Here is an 18,584-nt window from a genome sequence, read left to right on the forward strand (position 1 = left end):
GAATGGTCTGGTGGTCTTCTGTTGATACCAGCATTGTGGCACTGTGTCCTCAATGATTTCAATTTATTCAGCCATCCATGCAACCACCAATTAATAAATTCCCAGCCCTGTCCTAGACACTGGGGCTATAAAGATGAGACAGTCCCCCTGTCCTTAAAGAGATTGGTTTGGCTGTGGACCCAGTTAGTGCACCAGCCCTGCTTGGAAGTACCCACTTGAGATTCTATGTTAGTGACATCAAGACGCATTGAGATTCCTTAGTAGTTTAGCAAGGCTGCACAGATATGTTATAAGGTATTTTTTATCTATGACATCCAAACTCAACATTACAAAGACAGTCCTAATGGCTATTCACAGGAAGACTGAACCAAAACATCCATTATTTCTCTTTTCTAATTGCTTGATGATTTGCATACATAGAAGTTCTTGACATTTTCACTGGAATGTTTTCCTATCAATTAAGCAGAGCAGGAAGAGTTCTTACCAAATTTAATATTGAGCTATCATTTAAAAAAATAACTCATCTGACATCCTTGAATCTTTGAAATGAGCACTTTTATGTAAGAAGTATAAACATTTCTAGAAGTCATCTAGAAGCCCACAGTTTCCAAAGTTGTGCATACGTACAGTTCCTGGAGATCAACCTCGAGGTAGAAAACTTAGAATGTGTTAATACATGGTACCTCTGAAGCACTGAGGAAATTCTATGTTGATTTGTTTTCTCTTGCACCCTTCTGCATGAGGATTGGTTAGTTCAGCTGTTAAGTTCATGGTGCTGATGAGTTCAAGTTCAGTGTTTCAGTCTCTGCAGAGACTATTTTAGTTTGAACCAAGTGTGTTTCTCACCCTGTTCAGCTCTTTTTTGAGCGCACACCATGAGTGAGAGGTATGGATGGCTCAGCCTAAATCCATCATCACATGGAAGAGACAAGAAAACATGTATGTTTCATAACTGATGACTCAGTCAAGGGAGGGTTGATATTTTCTTTTTAGGTAGAGGGTGCCTTGTTGGTCACGTACTCTCTTTCTTTGGGCGAAAGCCAAATGTCTGAAAGTTGCAGGACTAACTCTCCTATACACCTGCTCTTCTGGTCTCACTCTTACCACTGCTGCCTGCCATGATGTTGCCTGTAGCCTTGGCTTATGCCAGCTCAGGAAGTGATCCAGACTTAGTGGATATAGTGGATATTGCCTTCAAGAAAGTAAAGCTGATGAGTACACAAACCAGCAGCTCTTAGCTGAATTTAGCCCAAAGATATATATGATCCACACAGGGTTGTTTTCTGTGATGTGAATTCATTGCTGAATTTCCAGCTTCTCTTGGAAAATCTAAAGGTCAAGTAATATAGAGTCCATGTTTCTGCAGATAGCATTTGGCTGGGGCAGAGTAGCTGCTGCCACACCCTCGACCTGGCCTATTCACTTACGTACCTTTCCTGCCTGGCCCCAGGAGGCTTAGTATTAGACAGGACCTAATCTGGTCCACTTTTTAGTAAGCTTGGCTACCACTGCACTGTGAGTCAATGGCAGGCAATTCACTGAGGACATTGTAATTATTAAATGGCTGCTTATAACATATTTGATAGAAAAATAACCCATTTGATGTCTTTGAAACCATTCATGCTTTGTCTTCAACATATAAATATGAAACTAATCAGGTACTGGATTCACATTGGGGTAACTTGAGAATGTATATTGAGCAGAATCATTGGATTCTTAAATCCAACCACCTAGGGGAGACAGTTTAATTCACTTATTGTGATTTCCTTTCCTTATTGATAAGCAGACTGTATTGTAGCCAGCTGATATTTTTGCTTCGGAGATACTCTTGTTCTAACCAGAGGGACCACTAAAGATTTAGAAAAGTACTCATGATTTGAGATCAAGTATATCTTTGTCTTAAAAATAGAATCACAGATTTTGTGGGCATCAGCTATTCTGATTTTTGTCTGTTCTCCTTTTAGTGGAAGAAGGAATTGAAAATAATGCTTGCAGTTCAGAATTTTGATTTACCATACTAGATTAGCTAGAATCTTATTTAATAATTTAACTTCCTTCTCCTGTCATGGTGCTCTGTTATATAAAACACTACCTACTTGAGGCAATAGTCTCCCAGGGAGACAAATAGAAATGTAGCTTGTTGAATATCTTTGATTTCTTTCCTATCATCATAGTTTGCCAAGATTTCTCAGCAGCTGAGGCAGCGGCACTGTGGTTGGGTAGGGTGTTCTGTTGCTGTAAGCAGGCATGTTTGCAACATCCATCTGGAGGAGCCCTGGGGCAGGATGTGGTTGACCACCTAGGCAAGGATGCCCTGAATGAGAGGCCCAGCAGCCTCGTCCCCCAGCAATTTCCACCCATCTAGCCCCTCCAGACAGTCTCACTGTCTCCCCTCTAAAGCTCCAAGCACATTTGCTGTAGGTCCCACCTCAGGGCCTGACCTTCCCCTGATTCCCAAGCTCACAGGGTTCTTCTAAGCACCCTCTGAAGCAGGCATCATGAGGCACAGATATGCTCTTTGGAACCTCTGCTTCCTCTAGCCCTATCTCAGACCGTCCCCATGCCCTGGAGGGGATGCCTTCACCAGTGAGCAAAGTGACATCTCTAAGCTCATGCTGGTTTGTGCAAGCACTTTGTACATTGTGCAAGCCAGTTAAAATGATGCATGTCAGCTTTTCCATGTCTGCAAAATATGATCACAATACTGACCTAGCTTGTAAGACTCTAGCTTGTAAATTCTCAGAGCCTCCTGAAAATCAAGGAGATATATCTTAAAATTCAAACAAAAATAAAGGTGCTTCAGAGAGGAGACTGGCAGGAGACCCAATGTGGTGGCTGTTTCTCTGACTTATGCATACCCTGGCAGACCCTATGAGTTTTCCACTTCCCTTTCAAGACAGCATGGGGTGCTGTGCCTTGGAGGCTGAGTATAGAACTTTGGGCACCAGCCTCAGCTTTGACCAAATGCAGGGCAGGAAAGAAGTGACGGACAGTGGGTCTGTTGAGCTCACTTTGGTGAACTGTATTTTAATTAGTATTTTTAAAAATGGACAAGTTCAAAATTAAGGTTGATCCACATCAGATGTGTAGCCCATGTGCCAGGGCCATATATAAGCCTGTTATTTTAAGAAGGTATGTTTCTTACCTATAATGAAAATATTCAGGCACCCCATGAAGGTTTTGATCCTCCTGGTCACAAAACTACAAGAGAGATGGAAAAAGTTTATATATATACACACACACACACACATATAAGTATATATGTGTGTGTGTATATATATATATATGTGTGTGTATATATAAAATTGGTATGGGAGAAAATCTCTGAAAAGAGGTAACAGGAAAGCACACAAAATGTATCTATTCATGTGATTTTAAATTATGTTTGTTTAGTGCTAAATCAACATGTAATCTGAATAAAGAAAAGCCATGTTAAAAACTAGACAAAGGTTCCTCTTTCCCTCAAAGTAGCTTCTCCTCTCCCGCCTGCCAATCCCCACAAGCACACACACTTGGCTCTCCACTTTCCTCTTGTCCTGTGGGTGGTCCTCCAGCTGAATCTGTCCCACACTTCCCTGGGGCCCTCGGGCCTGTAAGGTCCTCTGCCTCCTCACAACAGAAGTTCTATCAGATGGGTGCTAGCGATATGACAGGCCCTCAGTTGATAACTGTTCTTGATCTGTATCCCTGTTCTATGTCTCCAGGGTGTATTTCACCCCAGAGTACAGATAATACAGACTGTATCGGCAAGCTGTATTTCTCAGGAAAAAAATTTAATAATCAAAGATATTTCCAAGAAAAAATCTGCCACCCAAAAATGGAACCTATAAGGAAAAACATCCAAAGCTTTCCCACCTTCTAAGATTAAATCTGTTGAACCTCTTGAAGTTCACAGATGCCAGGAATGTGATTCATTTTTTTATACCACATGACAGCCAAAGACAAAGACTGGGGATGGCCAGAGTTTTCTGGCCTAGATGCCAGGCAGCAGTCATAGCTGAGAGTTCAGTAGTCCCAGGGCTCGTTTTTATTGATGTCTTTATTCATGTAATAGCCCATGGGTACACTGGGGCAGAGGGGAAGTGCAGTTTGGGCGAGACTAGTTTATGCTTTAGTTAGCTGCGAGACTGATTTACAGTCCAATTAAATTTCAGTGGTCATTTATGTCTCCTCATCAAATACGAGTTCAAAGCCTTGCCGTAAGTAATTTCCATAACCCACATTTCCCCATTCTAATATGCCATTGCTGTGCTTTTCATAGAATACTTCTTTTCCAGATGGTTAGGAATTTCATTCTTTATAGCATTTTAATTTTAGCGAATAAGCAAGATTTCAAATGCATTCTAAAATACATATTATTATACATCAATTTAAGAAATTGGCTGGGCACAGTGGCTCACACCTATAATCCAGCACTTTGGGAGTCTGAGGTGGGAGGATTTCTTGAGCCTAGGAGTTTGAGACAAGCCAGGGCAATACAACAAGACCCCATCTCTACAAAAATAAAAATGAAAATTAAGCAGGCATGGTGGTGTGTGGTTGTAGTCCCAGCTACTCAGGAGGCTGAAGTGGGAGGAACGCTTGAGGCCAGGAATTCAAGGCTTCAGTGAGCTTTGATTACACCACTGCATTCCAAACTGGGCAACAGAGGGAGACCCTGTCTCAAAAAAAAAAAAAGAAAAGAAAAAGAAACTGCAATTTTTTTCCCAGAGTTATTTTAGAAAGATTTTTTCTAAAGTAAAAGAAAAAGAAAAATCACATTATTTGATGTCCTAGAGTGCATTCTTATTTGGAAAACTTACAGATAGGCTTGAAACTAAGGGATGAAATCAAAAAATTTCTATTTGATAATCAAATATCTAAATCTAGAAAATTTGAATATTACCTATTGGCAATGATAATATTCAAAGATAATAGTATTCAAATATTAGATGCTGTGTTTACATATGAAATCATATCTTATTTTTTATTCATGTCTATTTTTCCCAGTTAATTTTAGATTCCTAGGAATATTTAAGAAACAAAGAATGATCTTATCTGAAGTTTTAAGTTTCCATTTACTCCAAATATTTAAGATAAATGAGTTCTTTCTCTATTTTTATGAATCCTGTACACATCTGTCTGTTTCAATAAAATAAAGAATACTCATGTTTACTTCACAGGAGGAACTATTTGCATCTACTAAAATTGTTGCATATAAAATACAGGAGCACTCACTTAAAGGGAAAAAATATCCACGTGGAGAAATTCTAACATAACGGGATAATACACTATGCTTGGGAAAATAAGGCTTTTGCTGGGAATTGAATCCTAGTGTGTAGAAGTATTAGCTAACTCTCATTATAAACAAATTTTACCAGTTATTTCCTAAACAGACTCTTGTTTAATGAACAAATGCTTTGCTTATTAATTACACAAAATTTGGTCAAAGCATTAGAAAAGATGAAACAGTTTCGTTAGAGTGTGTTAAAAACTTGACTTTTAACCTTGACATTTAATGGACTGGACCACATGGGCCAAATTCCCTCTCCTTTGCAAAGGTATGGAGCTGGAAATGAACTTAGAGATCAGACTCAAGGGACCACAGCTTGCATTTAATAGTTTACCTTTAGCTGTGCTTTAGCTGTGCTTTTGGATGTATTAAGAACTTTTTAACTGCTTTATTAGACTGTTATCCCTTTTACTCTTTGATATGTGATATTTAAATATGCCTTGAATTTGAAACTGGTTGTTGTTATGTGTTGGGAACAAAATTATTTTTGATAGGAATACATTTTTGAATTACAAATGCAAGTTAATAGATAAATAATATCTGATTTATTATATTTTGAAATATTTCTATTTAAGCCTTACAAGTGACTTTTCAGTACAAACAAGATTCTCTGATTAGACTTTCTGATCACCATAGCAAATATTAATTGGACAATAATGGGAATGTATAATAAAGAGCTGTAAAGCAAACATTTTTTAAAGAAATGGTCTAAACATGCATGCCTCTCTATTTGCTGCCACAGTTTTCCAGAAAGCACGGTGCATTTGAATCATCATTCTTTATAGTGGCCACATAGCAGAAGTGGTTAAGTGTAAAGTTTTTCAGCATGAAGGGCAGGTATTGTGCAAAATTATAATTGCATCAAAATAATGAGAGATTGAAGAAAACTCTGATTTTCAAATGTCTATTTTTGAAGAGTAAAACTTAAACTCATTATTTTTCCTCCCAGAAGGATGCCTAAATCATGCTTGTCTTTCTCTTTAACAGATAATTCTGAAATAATCAGCAGAAATGGAATGGAATGCCAAGAATCTGCATTGAGAATAACTAAACATTGTTACTGTACATACTATCCTGTTTCCTCCTCAATAGAATTGCCACAAACTGCATGCTAAATAAAGATGTAGTTCTTCTGGACAGACCACAACTCTAAGAAGCTAGTGCTGCTATCTCATATATGAGTATTAAATATGGTATGCTTAGTATATTCCAACCTAAGATAGTTAACTACCTGAGACCAGCTGTGATGTTTAAAGACATAAAGGATAAAGTTTACTTTTAAAGGGTTTCTAAACATAGTTTCTGTCCTAGGAATATTGTCTTATCTCCATAACTATAGCTGATGCAGAAAGTCCAGCCACTTTACTCATTTCGATTCAGAATATTTCAAATTTAGCAATAAACAATTAGCATTAGTTAAAAAAGAAACATATTCCAAGGGCAGGTTCGATTGTAGCTGTAATTACTGTCATGCCATTTACCCACTGGATCAAAGGGTATGTTTCACTTCTTGACAATATAAATGCTGCAGCAAAGACGAGAGGTGAAGTAAAACCAATACCTGTCCTGCAGGTCTAAAATTTGAATGGAAATTCAAGCACAAGTACTGGGGACACATCAAAGTGTGGTGTTTGGTTTGCCTGGAGATGCCGCATTGAATCATGTGATTCTAGATTAACATTAAATAGATTGAAAAAGAAACTTTGCACGGTATGAGCTTCATACCCCACCAAACAAAGTCTTGAAGGTATTATTTTACAAGTATATTTTTAAAGTTGTTTTATAAGAGAGACTTTGTAGAAGTGCCTAGATTTTGCCAGACTTCATCCAGCTTGACAAGAATGAGAGGCCCATGCCAACAGTCTAATCTAAGAGATTAGTCTTTCAAACTCACCATCCGGTTGCCTGTTACAGAATAACTCTTCTTAACTAAAAACCTAGTCAAACAAGGAAGCTGTAGGTGAGGAGATCTGTATAATATTCTAATTTAAGTAAGTTTGAGTTTAGTCACTGCAAATTTGACTGTGACTTTAATCTAAATTACTATGTAAACAAAAAGTAGATAGTTTCACTTTTTAAAAAAAATCCATTACTGTTTTGCATTTCAAAAGTTGGATTAAAGGGTTGTAACTGACTACAGCATGGAAAAAATAGTTCTTTTAATTCTTTCACCTTAAAGCATATTTTATGTCTCAAAAGTATAAAAAACTTTAATACCAGTACATACATATTATATATACACATACATATATATACTATATATGGATGAAACATATTTTAATGTTGTTTACTTTTTTAAATACTTGGTTGATCTTCAAGGTAATAGCGATACAATTAAATTTTGTTCAGAAAGTTTGTTTTAAAGTTTATTTTAAGCACTATCGTACCAAATATTTCATATTTCACATTTTATATGTTGCACATAGCCTATACAGTACCTACATAGTTTTTAAATTATTGTTTAAAAAACAAAACAGCTGTTATAAATGAATATTATGTGTAATTGTTTCAAACATCCATTTTCTTTGTGAACACATTAGTGACTGAAGTATTTTGACTTTTGAGATTGAATGTAAAATATTTTAAATTTGGGATCATCACCTGTTCTGAAAACTAGATGCACCAACCATATCATTATTTGTTTGAGGAAAAAAAAGAAATCTGCATTTTAATTCATGTTGGTCAAAGTCGAATTACTATCTATTTATCTTGTATCGTAGATCTGATAACCCTATCTAAAAGAAAGTCACATGCTAAGTGTAATCTCACATAGTGCTTGTATCGTTGCATTTGTTTTAATTTGTGGAAAAGTATTGTATCTAACTTGTATTACTTTGGTAGTTTCATCTTTATGTATTATTGATATTTGTAATTTTCTCAACTATAACAATGTAGTTACGCTACAACTTGCCTAAAACGTTCAAACTTGTTTTCTTTTTTCTGTTTTCTTTCTTTGTTAATTCATTTAAACTCAATGAAAACGTAGTATACATTACTAAAAGGTAAATTATGGGAATCACTGAAATATTTTTGTAGATTAATTGTAACATTGTCTTTTTTTCTTTTGTTTCATGATTTTGATTTTTAAAATTATTAGCACACAACTATTTTCAGCCCTCTAATAATGGAGCATCAAAAACATCACCTGTATCCCCAAGCAAATATAGAAGACTGTATTTTTTACTATGATATCCATTTTCCAGAATTGTGATTACAATATGCAAAGAGTCATAAATATGCCATTTACAATAAGGAGGAGGCAAGGCAAATGCATAGATGTACAAATATATGTACAACAGATTTTGCTTTTTATTTATTTATAATGTAATTTTATAGAATAATTCTGGGATTTGAGAGGATCTAAAACTATTTTTCTGTATAAATATTATTTGCCAAAAGTTTGTTTATATTCAGAAGTCTGACTATGATGAATAAATCTTAAATGCTTTGTTTAATTAAAAAACAAAAATCACCAATATCCAAGACATGAAGATATCAATTCAACAAATACTGTAGTTAAGAGACTAACTCTCCACTTGTATGGGAACTACATTTCACTCTTGGTTTTCAGGATATAACAGCACTTCACCGAAATATTCTTTCAGCCATACCACTGGTAACATTTCTACTAAATCTTTCTGTAACACTTAAAGAATTCCTTCATTCATTACCTTACAGTGTAAACAGGAGTCTAATTTGTATCAATACTATGTTTTGGTTGTAATATTCAGTTCACTCACCCAATGTACAACCAATGAAATAAAAGAAGCATTTAAAAGGATTGTATAGTCTTCCTTCTTTTTGTGTTGAGACAGATTGATAATTCGCCAAACAAAATGGTTTTCACCTTCACACATATAGTATTTGTTAACTTCAAAGAAGACCAAACTCTGGTCTTCGAACGGGAGATTGGCAGTTTTTGCTTTTGGCTTTGGCTTGTTCACAGCAAGAAAAACAATTAAAAATGGTAATTTGAGAAGTATGTTTAGTATTCTTTAAAATTAGAAGTAAAAATAAATCCCACCACTCAGCCGTCTTCTTCACATCTCAGACTGATAATGAAAAGATATGGGATCAATGGCATCAGTAACTACATGGGCAACAAAATGTCAGTTTCATGAATAGATTTTAAAAAGGGCCCATTAAGCTGTAATACAGGCTTCTGTAAGAGCTTGATGGGATAACATGACTCAGATCTGAGGCTGCAGAAAGAGACAGAATGGTGAGTTCTGTTCTACGCAGAGGTCCTGGCCAGGTGGCTCAAGAATAGAACAGGAATTCAACAAAGAGAGGGTGAGATGAGGGTCCCTGCTATTCTGTCAGTAACCAGCCTCCTCCTCAGAGGTGGTGTGTGGGCAGAAGGAGTGGCAGAAACTCCTTCTTCAGCCTTTTGAGACCCACCATTTTTGTCAAGGAAGGTGCTATTGGCCTTTTGGGTGGGAACATTCCTTGTCATACTGAGATTGGCAGAAATTGCCTCCTCTGTGGGCCAAGGCAGAAACATGAGTTTTTCTCCATGGCAGATTTAAAGCTTTAGGCCTCCTGAGTGGTTATGATATAGCATAGAAAACACACATATTCAGCAGATACAAATAAAGCTGCTTGTATTTTTTAACTATCCCATCAGGATTTCCAAGGGTAAAAATACTTTTAACACCTCTGTGGATATTTGAAAATATGGCTGTATATTTGGATGAGTGATTTTTGTACTGTAATGCAAAAGAAAATCTATCTCATCAATCACTCCCTACAAAAATCATTCTGTTAATAGTAAGTTCAAGATGTCAACTTCAGAGAGCAAGTTATTTTAAGTGAAAAATCTAAAACTGTACACCTGGTTTCATGAAGTATAAGTTCTATCAGTAGACTGCCTATTCATGGTACTACATCAAAATCAAAAACAAAACTTAAACCTCTCAGGATAAAAAAAACCTATCTCTTCAGCATAGAAAATATTTGGGTATAAAATACCAATTATCTCATATCTGACAAAAGAAAAGTGTCATTTCAGTTTTGGGATCTCCAAATTTAAAACGATGTTTCAAATGAGAAATGCATTCTTTATTATTAAAGTTCTATTGCAAAGCCACAGATTTTAGGGGCAGCTAGGAAAATCAAAATAAGGTTCAGTGTTCTGATATTTATAAAAAGACGGTACTGGTTCCCTGCAGAATGATTTCTGCAGGGGCAACCCCCACCCCTTCTCCCCACCTCCAAAATATCCTAGGGTGTCTCTGAAATATTGGGCAATTGTTGCTGAACTAATTTATCTCCATAGAAATGACTGAGTCACTGTGAATAAGCATGATTCACACAGAATGAAACATAGTAATGATTCCCTCTGTGCTCTTAGTTGGGAAGATAGATGGCAAGGATGGGAAAGGGTGGAATTGAGAATGTTCACCAGGGCGCTACTTAGGTGCCAAGTTCTATGCTAAATATTCTATATATGTTTCTAACAAGCCCACCCTGTGTTGGAGAGAATTACTAACAACCGATAAGTGAATTCTGACTGCTACAGAGATTCCTCTTCAAGGTACATAGAGATTCTGCTGTGAGAAGCAGCTTACTTCTAGATCAACACTTCTAGTGTCTGCCCTTAGGGTGACTAGCTGCCCAGCTCAGCTGGAAACCTCTGCCCAGTACCTGTCAAAGGTTTGACCAACTGGCTTGTGACTTCAGTTTCCTCCACTGTCAGCTACTTTGAAAAATGTCCACCCATTTGAGGTGTCCCTGTGGCACCCACCATGTAAACTGTATAAATGCTACTAGGCCTAAATTACAATGAAACCATTTCAGATAGCCCATCAAATCTGGTGAAAACCCATATAGTTGTTTACATGAAATAAGGCATAAACAGAGAGTCACTGGTTTTGTTCACATACATTTTACATAATCCTTAGAGTTACAAAGAATCTATTATACCCCATAATGTAGATGAAAAAAAGACTCATAAAAATTAACTCTCAAGATCACATAGAGCAAGCCCTGGCTTGCCCCAACTCTACAGCCAAGTTAAAATGAGCTTGATTTGTGGCAGCCTTCAGGTCAAAATTTCATTAAAAAATTCAGAGTAAAGCATTTATTCAGGTTTAAGGTGAAGTTATAAGAATCCTTTACTTGGTTACTTAAGATAAAGATATTCTTCCCTATTCCAAGAATATGATTTATGAAATATCTTGAAACTATGGGCTACAAAGTACTCTGCTAGATTTAGGACATGGCCCAGTTCTTTATTAGGACCAGAGGCAACAGAAGAAATGTTACATTGTACCATTACTCCAGTGTTTCCCAGAGTCTTTTGTTTGTTTGCTTGTTTGTTTATCAAGCTTCTATATGGTTCTCCTGAAATAAAATATATAATGACGGTCATTGAATTTTTCCTAATAATAATGTGGCATTAAGTCATGATGCAGCTAGCATGTGAAAAGATATAACATGTGAAAAGATATAACTTGAAAGTCTGGGGAAAATAGCCAGAGAGAATAAATTTCTGCATAAAGGCCACACATGAATGTGAACCCCTAAAATCCAATTGCCTCCAGAGAGGCTGAGAAATTAAATGTTACTATTGTTGAGCCCTTTCTCTCATAACTTTTCTGTGGGTTTTTCCAATACTTTGTTTTACATAAACGAAGGCAGAGATTTATATTGCCCTTGTGTGTAAACTAAAATGATCTAAATCAGAACAGTCTAACTTTTCTTTTGCTAGAGAACATTTCCTTCCAACAAAAGGTCACCCTACAAAAGTCCACAAACCAAATCGCAGCAAAGTGCTCCTGTTGCAGGCAGGTCTCTTTCCTGAGATCCCTGAGTAAGCTCTGCAGTCCAGAGATGGAAACCCATGCATTTAAATGTAAAATGTGTGGCTTTACAGAGGGAGAGAAATGTATTCAAAGCAGCGTGACAGCTTAGAAAAGCTGCCTCTTAAGTTCTAAATATGTCTGAGCAAATTGATCAGATATATACAGAAGTAACAAACATACTACAGAATAAATATATTTTCAACACTCTCACACGCATATTTTTATATAGAGAGCAGTCTAAACGCATTAGCATTCATAAACACAAAGTCGAATGTTTTTCAGAGCTACAGAATGGAAAGATCAGTGTCTGCATTCCACAGTAGTTTAAGAGCTGGTTAAGAACTAAGTTGCTCGTCACGCCGCCCAAGTTTAACTCTCAACTGTACTTTTTAACAGCTTGCAAGCATCAAGGTGTTTTCACCAATAAGCTGAGTCTCACAATCGAATGTACCCTGCTGGGACATAATGAGGTTTAAGTGAGATAATATATGCTAATCAGATAGAGCGGGACCTGACACTTAGCAAGATTTCAGTGAATATCAATTATTATTCTTAAAATAATATTAAAATGAGCTCTTGTATTTCCCTGTTAAGTATTTATACACTTTTTCTGTCCAAACATCTCTTGGCAACTAACAGGCGCCTCTTCTATTTCCCCAATGACAATTAATGCCAAAAACTGATGGGCAAATTATAGAAAATTCCTAATAACAAATAATGAGCCAGATTATTTTTGTGGAAACCTATAATTACTTCAATTCAACAACTGTTCACTGAGCACCGTCTAAGCCCTGCTGAGTCATTAAAGGGATGTGAACATGGCCAAAGGCCAATGCTCTGCCCTCAAGAAGCTTATCATGCGGCACAACAGAAACTGTTAAAAATAGAGAAAGGAGGAAGAGGATTGTATCGGTTTCCTAGGGCTCCCACAACAAACCACAAAAAGGGTGACTTAATAGAAATTTTAGGCTGGGTGCGGTGGCTCACACCAGTAATCCCAGCCTTTTGGGGGACCGAGGTGGGCGGATCACCTGAGGTCAGGAGTTCGAGACCAGCTTGGTGAAACCCTGTCTCTACTAAAAATACAAAAATTAGCTGCGCATGGTGGTATGCAGCTGTAATCCCAACTACTCTGGAGGCTGAGGAAGGAGAATCACTTGAACCCAGGAGGTGGAGGTTGCAGTGAGCCGAGACTGAGTCACTGCACTCCAGCTTAGCAACAACAACAACAACAACAAAAACAATATAAATGTATTCTCTTACAACTCTGGAGGCTGGAAGTTAGAAATCAATGTGTCAGCAGGGCCATGTTCCTCCTGAGATTCCAGTAGAATCCTTTCTTGACTCTTCTAGTTTCTGCTAGTGGCTGTCAGTCCTTGGCATTTTTCGGTTTGCAGCTGCATGGCTCCACTCTGTCTCTGTCATTGCATGACCTTCCCCTTGTCTGTCTCTACCTTCACATCATCTTATGAACACACTGGTCATATTAGATTAGAGCCCACCCTAATGTCTTCATCTTAGCTCAATTACATCTGCAAAGACCCTATTTCCAAAAAAAGCCACATTCACAGGTATGGGGTTAGGACTTAAACGTGTGTTTTTGGAAGGACACAATTTAACCCATAGCAATAATAAGGGGGGTTGAATAAAGATTGCTTTCTATAGATTGCAAAGTAGTAATAAAATACTTTGATCACGGTTTCTGTTGCTTTTTAGTTAGGAGACATGACCCACTGGGACTATGATGACCAAAGCCACAATCCCTCAGGGAGAGCCTTGTGTTTGTTTGCTTGTTTCTGTTTTGTCTGCAGAACGAAGCATTTGGAATGCAAGATCTTCTAACTTCCATTCTGGATATAACAATCTGTGATTTATGAACACCTAGCACATTTCTGACTGAACTCAACATTTATTGTACTTGGTAATTTTGATTTGCAAATATATTTCATTGTTTGTAAGTTTGCATTGACCAGACTAATTTTACTTAGCCTGTGTTGCAGGGGTAGGCCCTTTCTTTCTTTCAACAGACATTAGAAACTTCAGAAACCCTTCATAAGACGTTGTAGTCAAGCTTGTCCCAAAAGGCCAAGTGGGCTGTCTGTAGCAAGGAAAAATATACCTAGCATTTTTTGTACCCTTATATTGTGATAACCTCTTAACATGAAGTGTCTCATTTAATCTTTACAATAACTTGAATGGTTGATTCTATTATGAGCGTCCCTATTTATAGATAAGAAAACTGAGGACTGAAAGTTTAGATGACTTAACAAGTCAACAAGTTTGTAGTGAAGTGAAGATTCAAACACAGCCAGTCTGCCTCTAGATCCCTAGTGTTTTGCTACCTTATTACTCCAAATGTGGTCCTTGAGCCAGCCACAGGACTACCTGAAGACTTGCTAGAAATGCAGAATCCAAGGCTGCACCCCAGACCTACTCCCAAGGGACACACATGCACCTTAAAATCTGAGAAGTGGTGCTGTGGTACTCAGGACCAATCCCCCTTCAGATACTCTGTTGACTCTGCAAAGCAATGAACGAAGACCAGTGACAACACTGGACCATTTTGGTGTTCCTTGTTAGTAACAATTCAAAAGAATTGTCATTGGATACAAAGACATCATATGTCTCTGATTTTACTCTTGCTCTTTCTTGATCTGCTCTCTATATGGCAGCCAGCACATTCATAAAATAGAAATCAGATCACGATATCATTTCCATCAGAGATGGATCCAGGCTTTGTGAGGCTGGAAGCTTATAAAACTGGGGAAGGGAGTTCTTAAAGACAAAGAACCCCAAAATAAATATAAAGTTAAATACAAAAGTAAATATATAGAAAAGCAATATGCCATTTTTATAAATTATCCATTGGACACACTACTATGACATGTTTTATTTAAATTTCTCACTGCATCGCCTTTGATTACATCCTCATATAACACTTTTTTGTAATATCATTTCCTACACAGATAACAAAAAGGTAATTCAGTCTTACTTGTAGTATGGTCAGATGAAATTTGCTTTTTAATATAGATTTTTTGTATTGCTAATTTAACATGCAACTTCACACATACACATACACACACATATCCTCACTGCTTATCATGCAAACACAAGAATTCTAAGTTCTATTTTACATAATTCTTATTTGAAAAGGAAAAAATTGGCATTTATAATTGTGCTTTGTTATCCTAAAAGATAAGTATAAAAAAGGAATAAATCCTCTGCTTAGAATTGTATGCATCTGATGACTAGAATGTTCCATGGACTGGCATTCACCACATATACCTTAAACCTTTTCCTTTCTACTACCTGCTTACTCCCAGGACTGGGTGCTGTAAGACACACTCACATTGCAATGGAAACCAATGGTCATACACCTTCATGTCATAATACTGGGTAAGCAGCACCTATACTGAGATGGCTAACAACTTTAGCCAAACACAGAAATGTCTATGAGCCATATAACTGTATTTCACCAAGCGCAAGCTAGATGTATACCAGTCAACTTCCTTGGAGCCAGATATCAAAAATAACCGTGGCCACTCCAATGTTACTCCACAAAAGGGAGTGTGATGGAAGGGATGTCAGTATGGAAAGAGAGAGTGATCCTAAACAATTGCCAATTTTATAAAACCATGACCTTGAACACATAGAAAGCTATGAAAGCCAGAGTTCCCCCCAGGTTTGTTTTGTTTGTTTGTTTTGAGACACAGTCTTGCTCTGTTGCCCAGGCTGGAGTGCAGTGGCACGATCTTGGTTCACTGCAACCTACGCCTCCAGGGTTCAAGCGATTCTCCTGCCTCAGCCTCCTGAGTAGCTGGGATTACAGGAGTGCACCACCACACCTGGCTAATTTTTGTATTTGTAGTAGAGATGGGGTTTTACCATGTTGGTCAGGCTGGTCTCAATCTCCTAACCTCATGATCTGCCCACCTTAGCCTCCCAAAGTGCTGGGATTATAGGCATGAGCCACCTCCCACTTTCTTAAAAGGACTCACACAAGTGGTAGGTCCTGAAGCTTAAGCTTCATTAGTTTCATGGTAGATCTGCCTCTGTCCTCTATTTTAAACAAACAAGTAACAATGACAATAAATGTTCACTCTTCTCCGACTTCCCACTGCTCTTAGGATAAAATTCAACCCTTTTGCCCTGACTGACACCTTCTCCAACCTCATCCATTACAATGTTCCCCTGAGCAAACTACCGTCTAACCCCTCTGAACTCTTGCATTTCTCAAAGGACATAGAGTTCTTTCTGCCTCCTGAATTCCTTTCCTTCTGCCTGAAATGCTTGTCTTCTTTCTTGGGTCATAGCAAAATCATTTTCTTCTGAAGGTGATATCACCTCGTCCCAGACCTCAGGTGGCATATTTCATCTCTGCACTATGTTTATTGCTGCCATAGCAGATATCACATTGTGTAACCATCTTGCTCATCTCTGTTTCAGTTGCATTATCTGCCTCTCATTGGAATTTAATCTCCGTGATGGCAGGTCCCTTGTCTTGTTCACCACTTTTATTAGTCAGTTCTCATGCTGCTGATAAAGATGTACCCAAGACTGGGTAATTTATAAAGAAGAAGAGGTTTCATGGACTCACAGTTCCACTTGGCTGGGGAGGCCTCACAATCATGATGGAAGGTAAAAGGCACATCTTACATGGTGGCAGGCAAGAGAGAATGAGAGCCAAGCAAAAGGGGAAACTCGTTATAAAATCGTCAGATCTCGTGAGACTTATTCACTACCATGAGAACAGTATTGGGGAAACTGCCTCCATGATTCAATTATCTCCCACTGGGTCCCTCCCAGACCACGTGGGAATTATAAGAGCTACAATTCAAGATGAGATTTGGGTGGGGACACAGTCAAGCTACATCACCACCATATCCCCTTTGCTCACAACGGTGTCAGAACACAACAGACTTCAATTCATATTTGTCGAGTGAATGATTAGTAAATCTGGGATGTCAGAAGAGATAGGCATAAATAAAATATAAAACTATGAAATTAAAATAGTGATTCAACACATTTGCTGCACACTCTACATTCTTGGCTAAGGAGCTAAGTAGAGATCCACTTAACAAGTATTTTTGAGCCTCTAATGCGTATATTACAAAATGCCAGAAAACATGAAAAACAAAGGGCTTATTTCCTTATTAGATTGTAAACAATCTGAAACCATCACAGTCTTGCTATAATTTAGAGAAAGAAAAAAACATACAGATGGAAACAAAATACACGATATATATTGAGATATCTCGTAATGAGTTCCAAATTATTAAATAGTGAATGTCATGGGCAATTGGTGACAGCTGGAGACGTGATGGAAGTCTCCCTGGAGAAGGCTCTTGAACTGGACCTGGGGGAGTAGTAAATACAGAATTTGCAAAGTGAGAAGCCTGAGAAGCAACAGGAACAAAAATGCACAGGTGGGTGATTAGAATGGATGGGGGTTCTATGCTTAAAGGAGAGAGCGGCACACAAAAAACAGGGGGAACATTGGCTTTTGCAAGACAGCCAGAACTAAAAAAGTGAATAGCAGAGTGGAGCTGCAGTGTGCTGTCAGATCCTCCTGCAGAATGAAATGCTTACTCTGCAGGGTCCAGGAGTGCTGCAGCAGTCGGTTCTCCTGGAATTGCATTAACTAAAGAGAAATGCCTGATCCAAAGCCTCACTCCCTCTCCTCGCATGCCCCTTGTCCAGTTGGTTGAAGGAAGAGGATGAAGGCCCACAGCCTTGCCCCAAATCAGAGCAACTCTGAAGAGTCATCCTCGGGTGTCCATGGGGCCGGCTGAGGCCTTTTTGAGACTGCAACAGAGCCCAGCTTCTCCTTCTGCCTCACTATGCTTCCTGCCCTCCCTTCCACATGGGTTGGTCCCAGGGGTCTTCCCTAAAAACTTCATGCCCACTGGTCCCCACCTTAGAGATTACTTCCCAGGGAATCCAAACTACTATCAATAGGTAGATCCATCATTTGTCAATTCCATTACTGAAGCACTTGATGTTCTTTCAACTGATGCAAGAAATACATTTTAAATCCATAATTCGATTCTTTTTTGACAAAGAAAAAATTTTTCTGTAAATGTATCTTGCCTAAGATAGTACTAAATTAATCACAAAGAAGAAAAAGGAGAATGATAAGAAAGAATTCCAAGCTGAAATATTTTTATTATGATTTCAAAAAGTAGCAAATTTTCACATATTTTAAGGAGAAATATAGCCTTTTTTTAAAAAACAAAAAAAAGCGGGGGGAATAGTGAAAGTCATGACTTTCATGTTTCTTTTGGGCCAATTCTTTTTAGTCTTTTACATTCCTGAGCCCTATGCCAATACTTCTTTCAAAAGAAACCAGAAAAAATAACCAAATTAATTCTATGTAAGCCAGGTATCATTATATAAGATGAAAGTTTGTATTTGTTCAATACAATCCTGGAACTAAATTCAATTGTAGAACACAAGGGATATAAAACTCTAGAATATGGTCTGCTTAACCCATCAAAGCCATTTCA

At 37.7% G+C, this 18,584-nt stretch overlaps 1 protein-coding gene and 1 long non-coding RNA gene across 18 annotated transcripts in view; one reads left to right on the plus strand and one right to left on the minus strand.

The window, feature by feature from the left end:
• Positions 1–9,053, plus strand: part of MBNL2 (muscleblind like splicing regulator 2) — a 171,665-nt gene extending 162,612 nt beyond the window's left edge. For all 14 annotated transcript variants that reach the window (XM_007960714.3, XM_007960713.3, XM_007960717.3 and 11 more), the window contains one exon: positions 6,260–9,053. In XM_007960714.3, coding sequence (XP_007958905.1) covers positions 6,260–6,274 — 15 coding nt within the window. In that variant the 3' untranslated portion in view covers positions 6,275–9,053. The remainder of the gene's footprint in view (positions 1–6,259) is intronic.
• Positions 1–18,584, minus strand: part of LOC103214690 (uncharacterized) — a 197,840-nt gene that overhangs the window by 150,831 nt on the left and 28,425 nt on the right. The gene's annotated exons all lie outside the window — the stretch shown is intronic.

The sequence above is a fragment of the Chlorocebus sabaeus genome, chromosome 3, assembly GCF_047675955.1.
Source record: "Chlorocebus sabaeus isolate Y175 chromosome 3, mChlSab1.0.hap1, whole genome shotgun sequence".
In the NCBI taxonomy this organism is placed as follows: domain Eukaryota; kingdom Metazoa; phylum Chordata; class Mammalia; order Primates; family Cercopithecidae; genus Chlorocebus; species Chlorocebus sabaeus.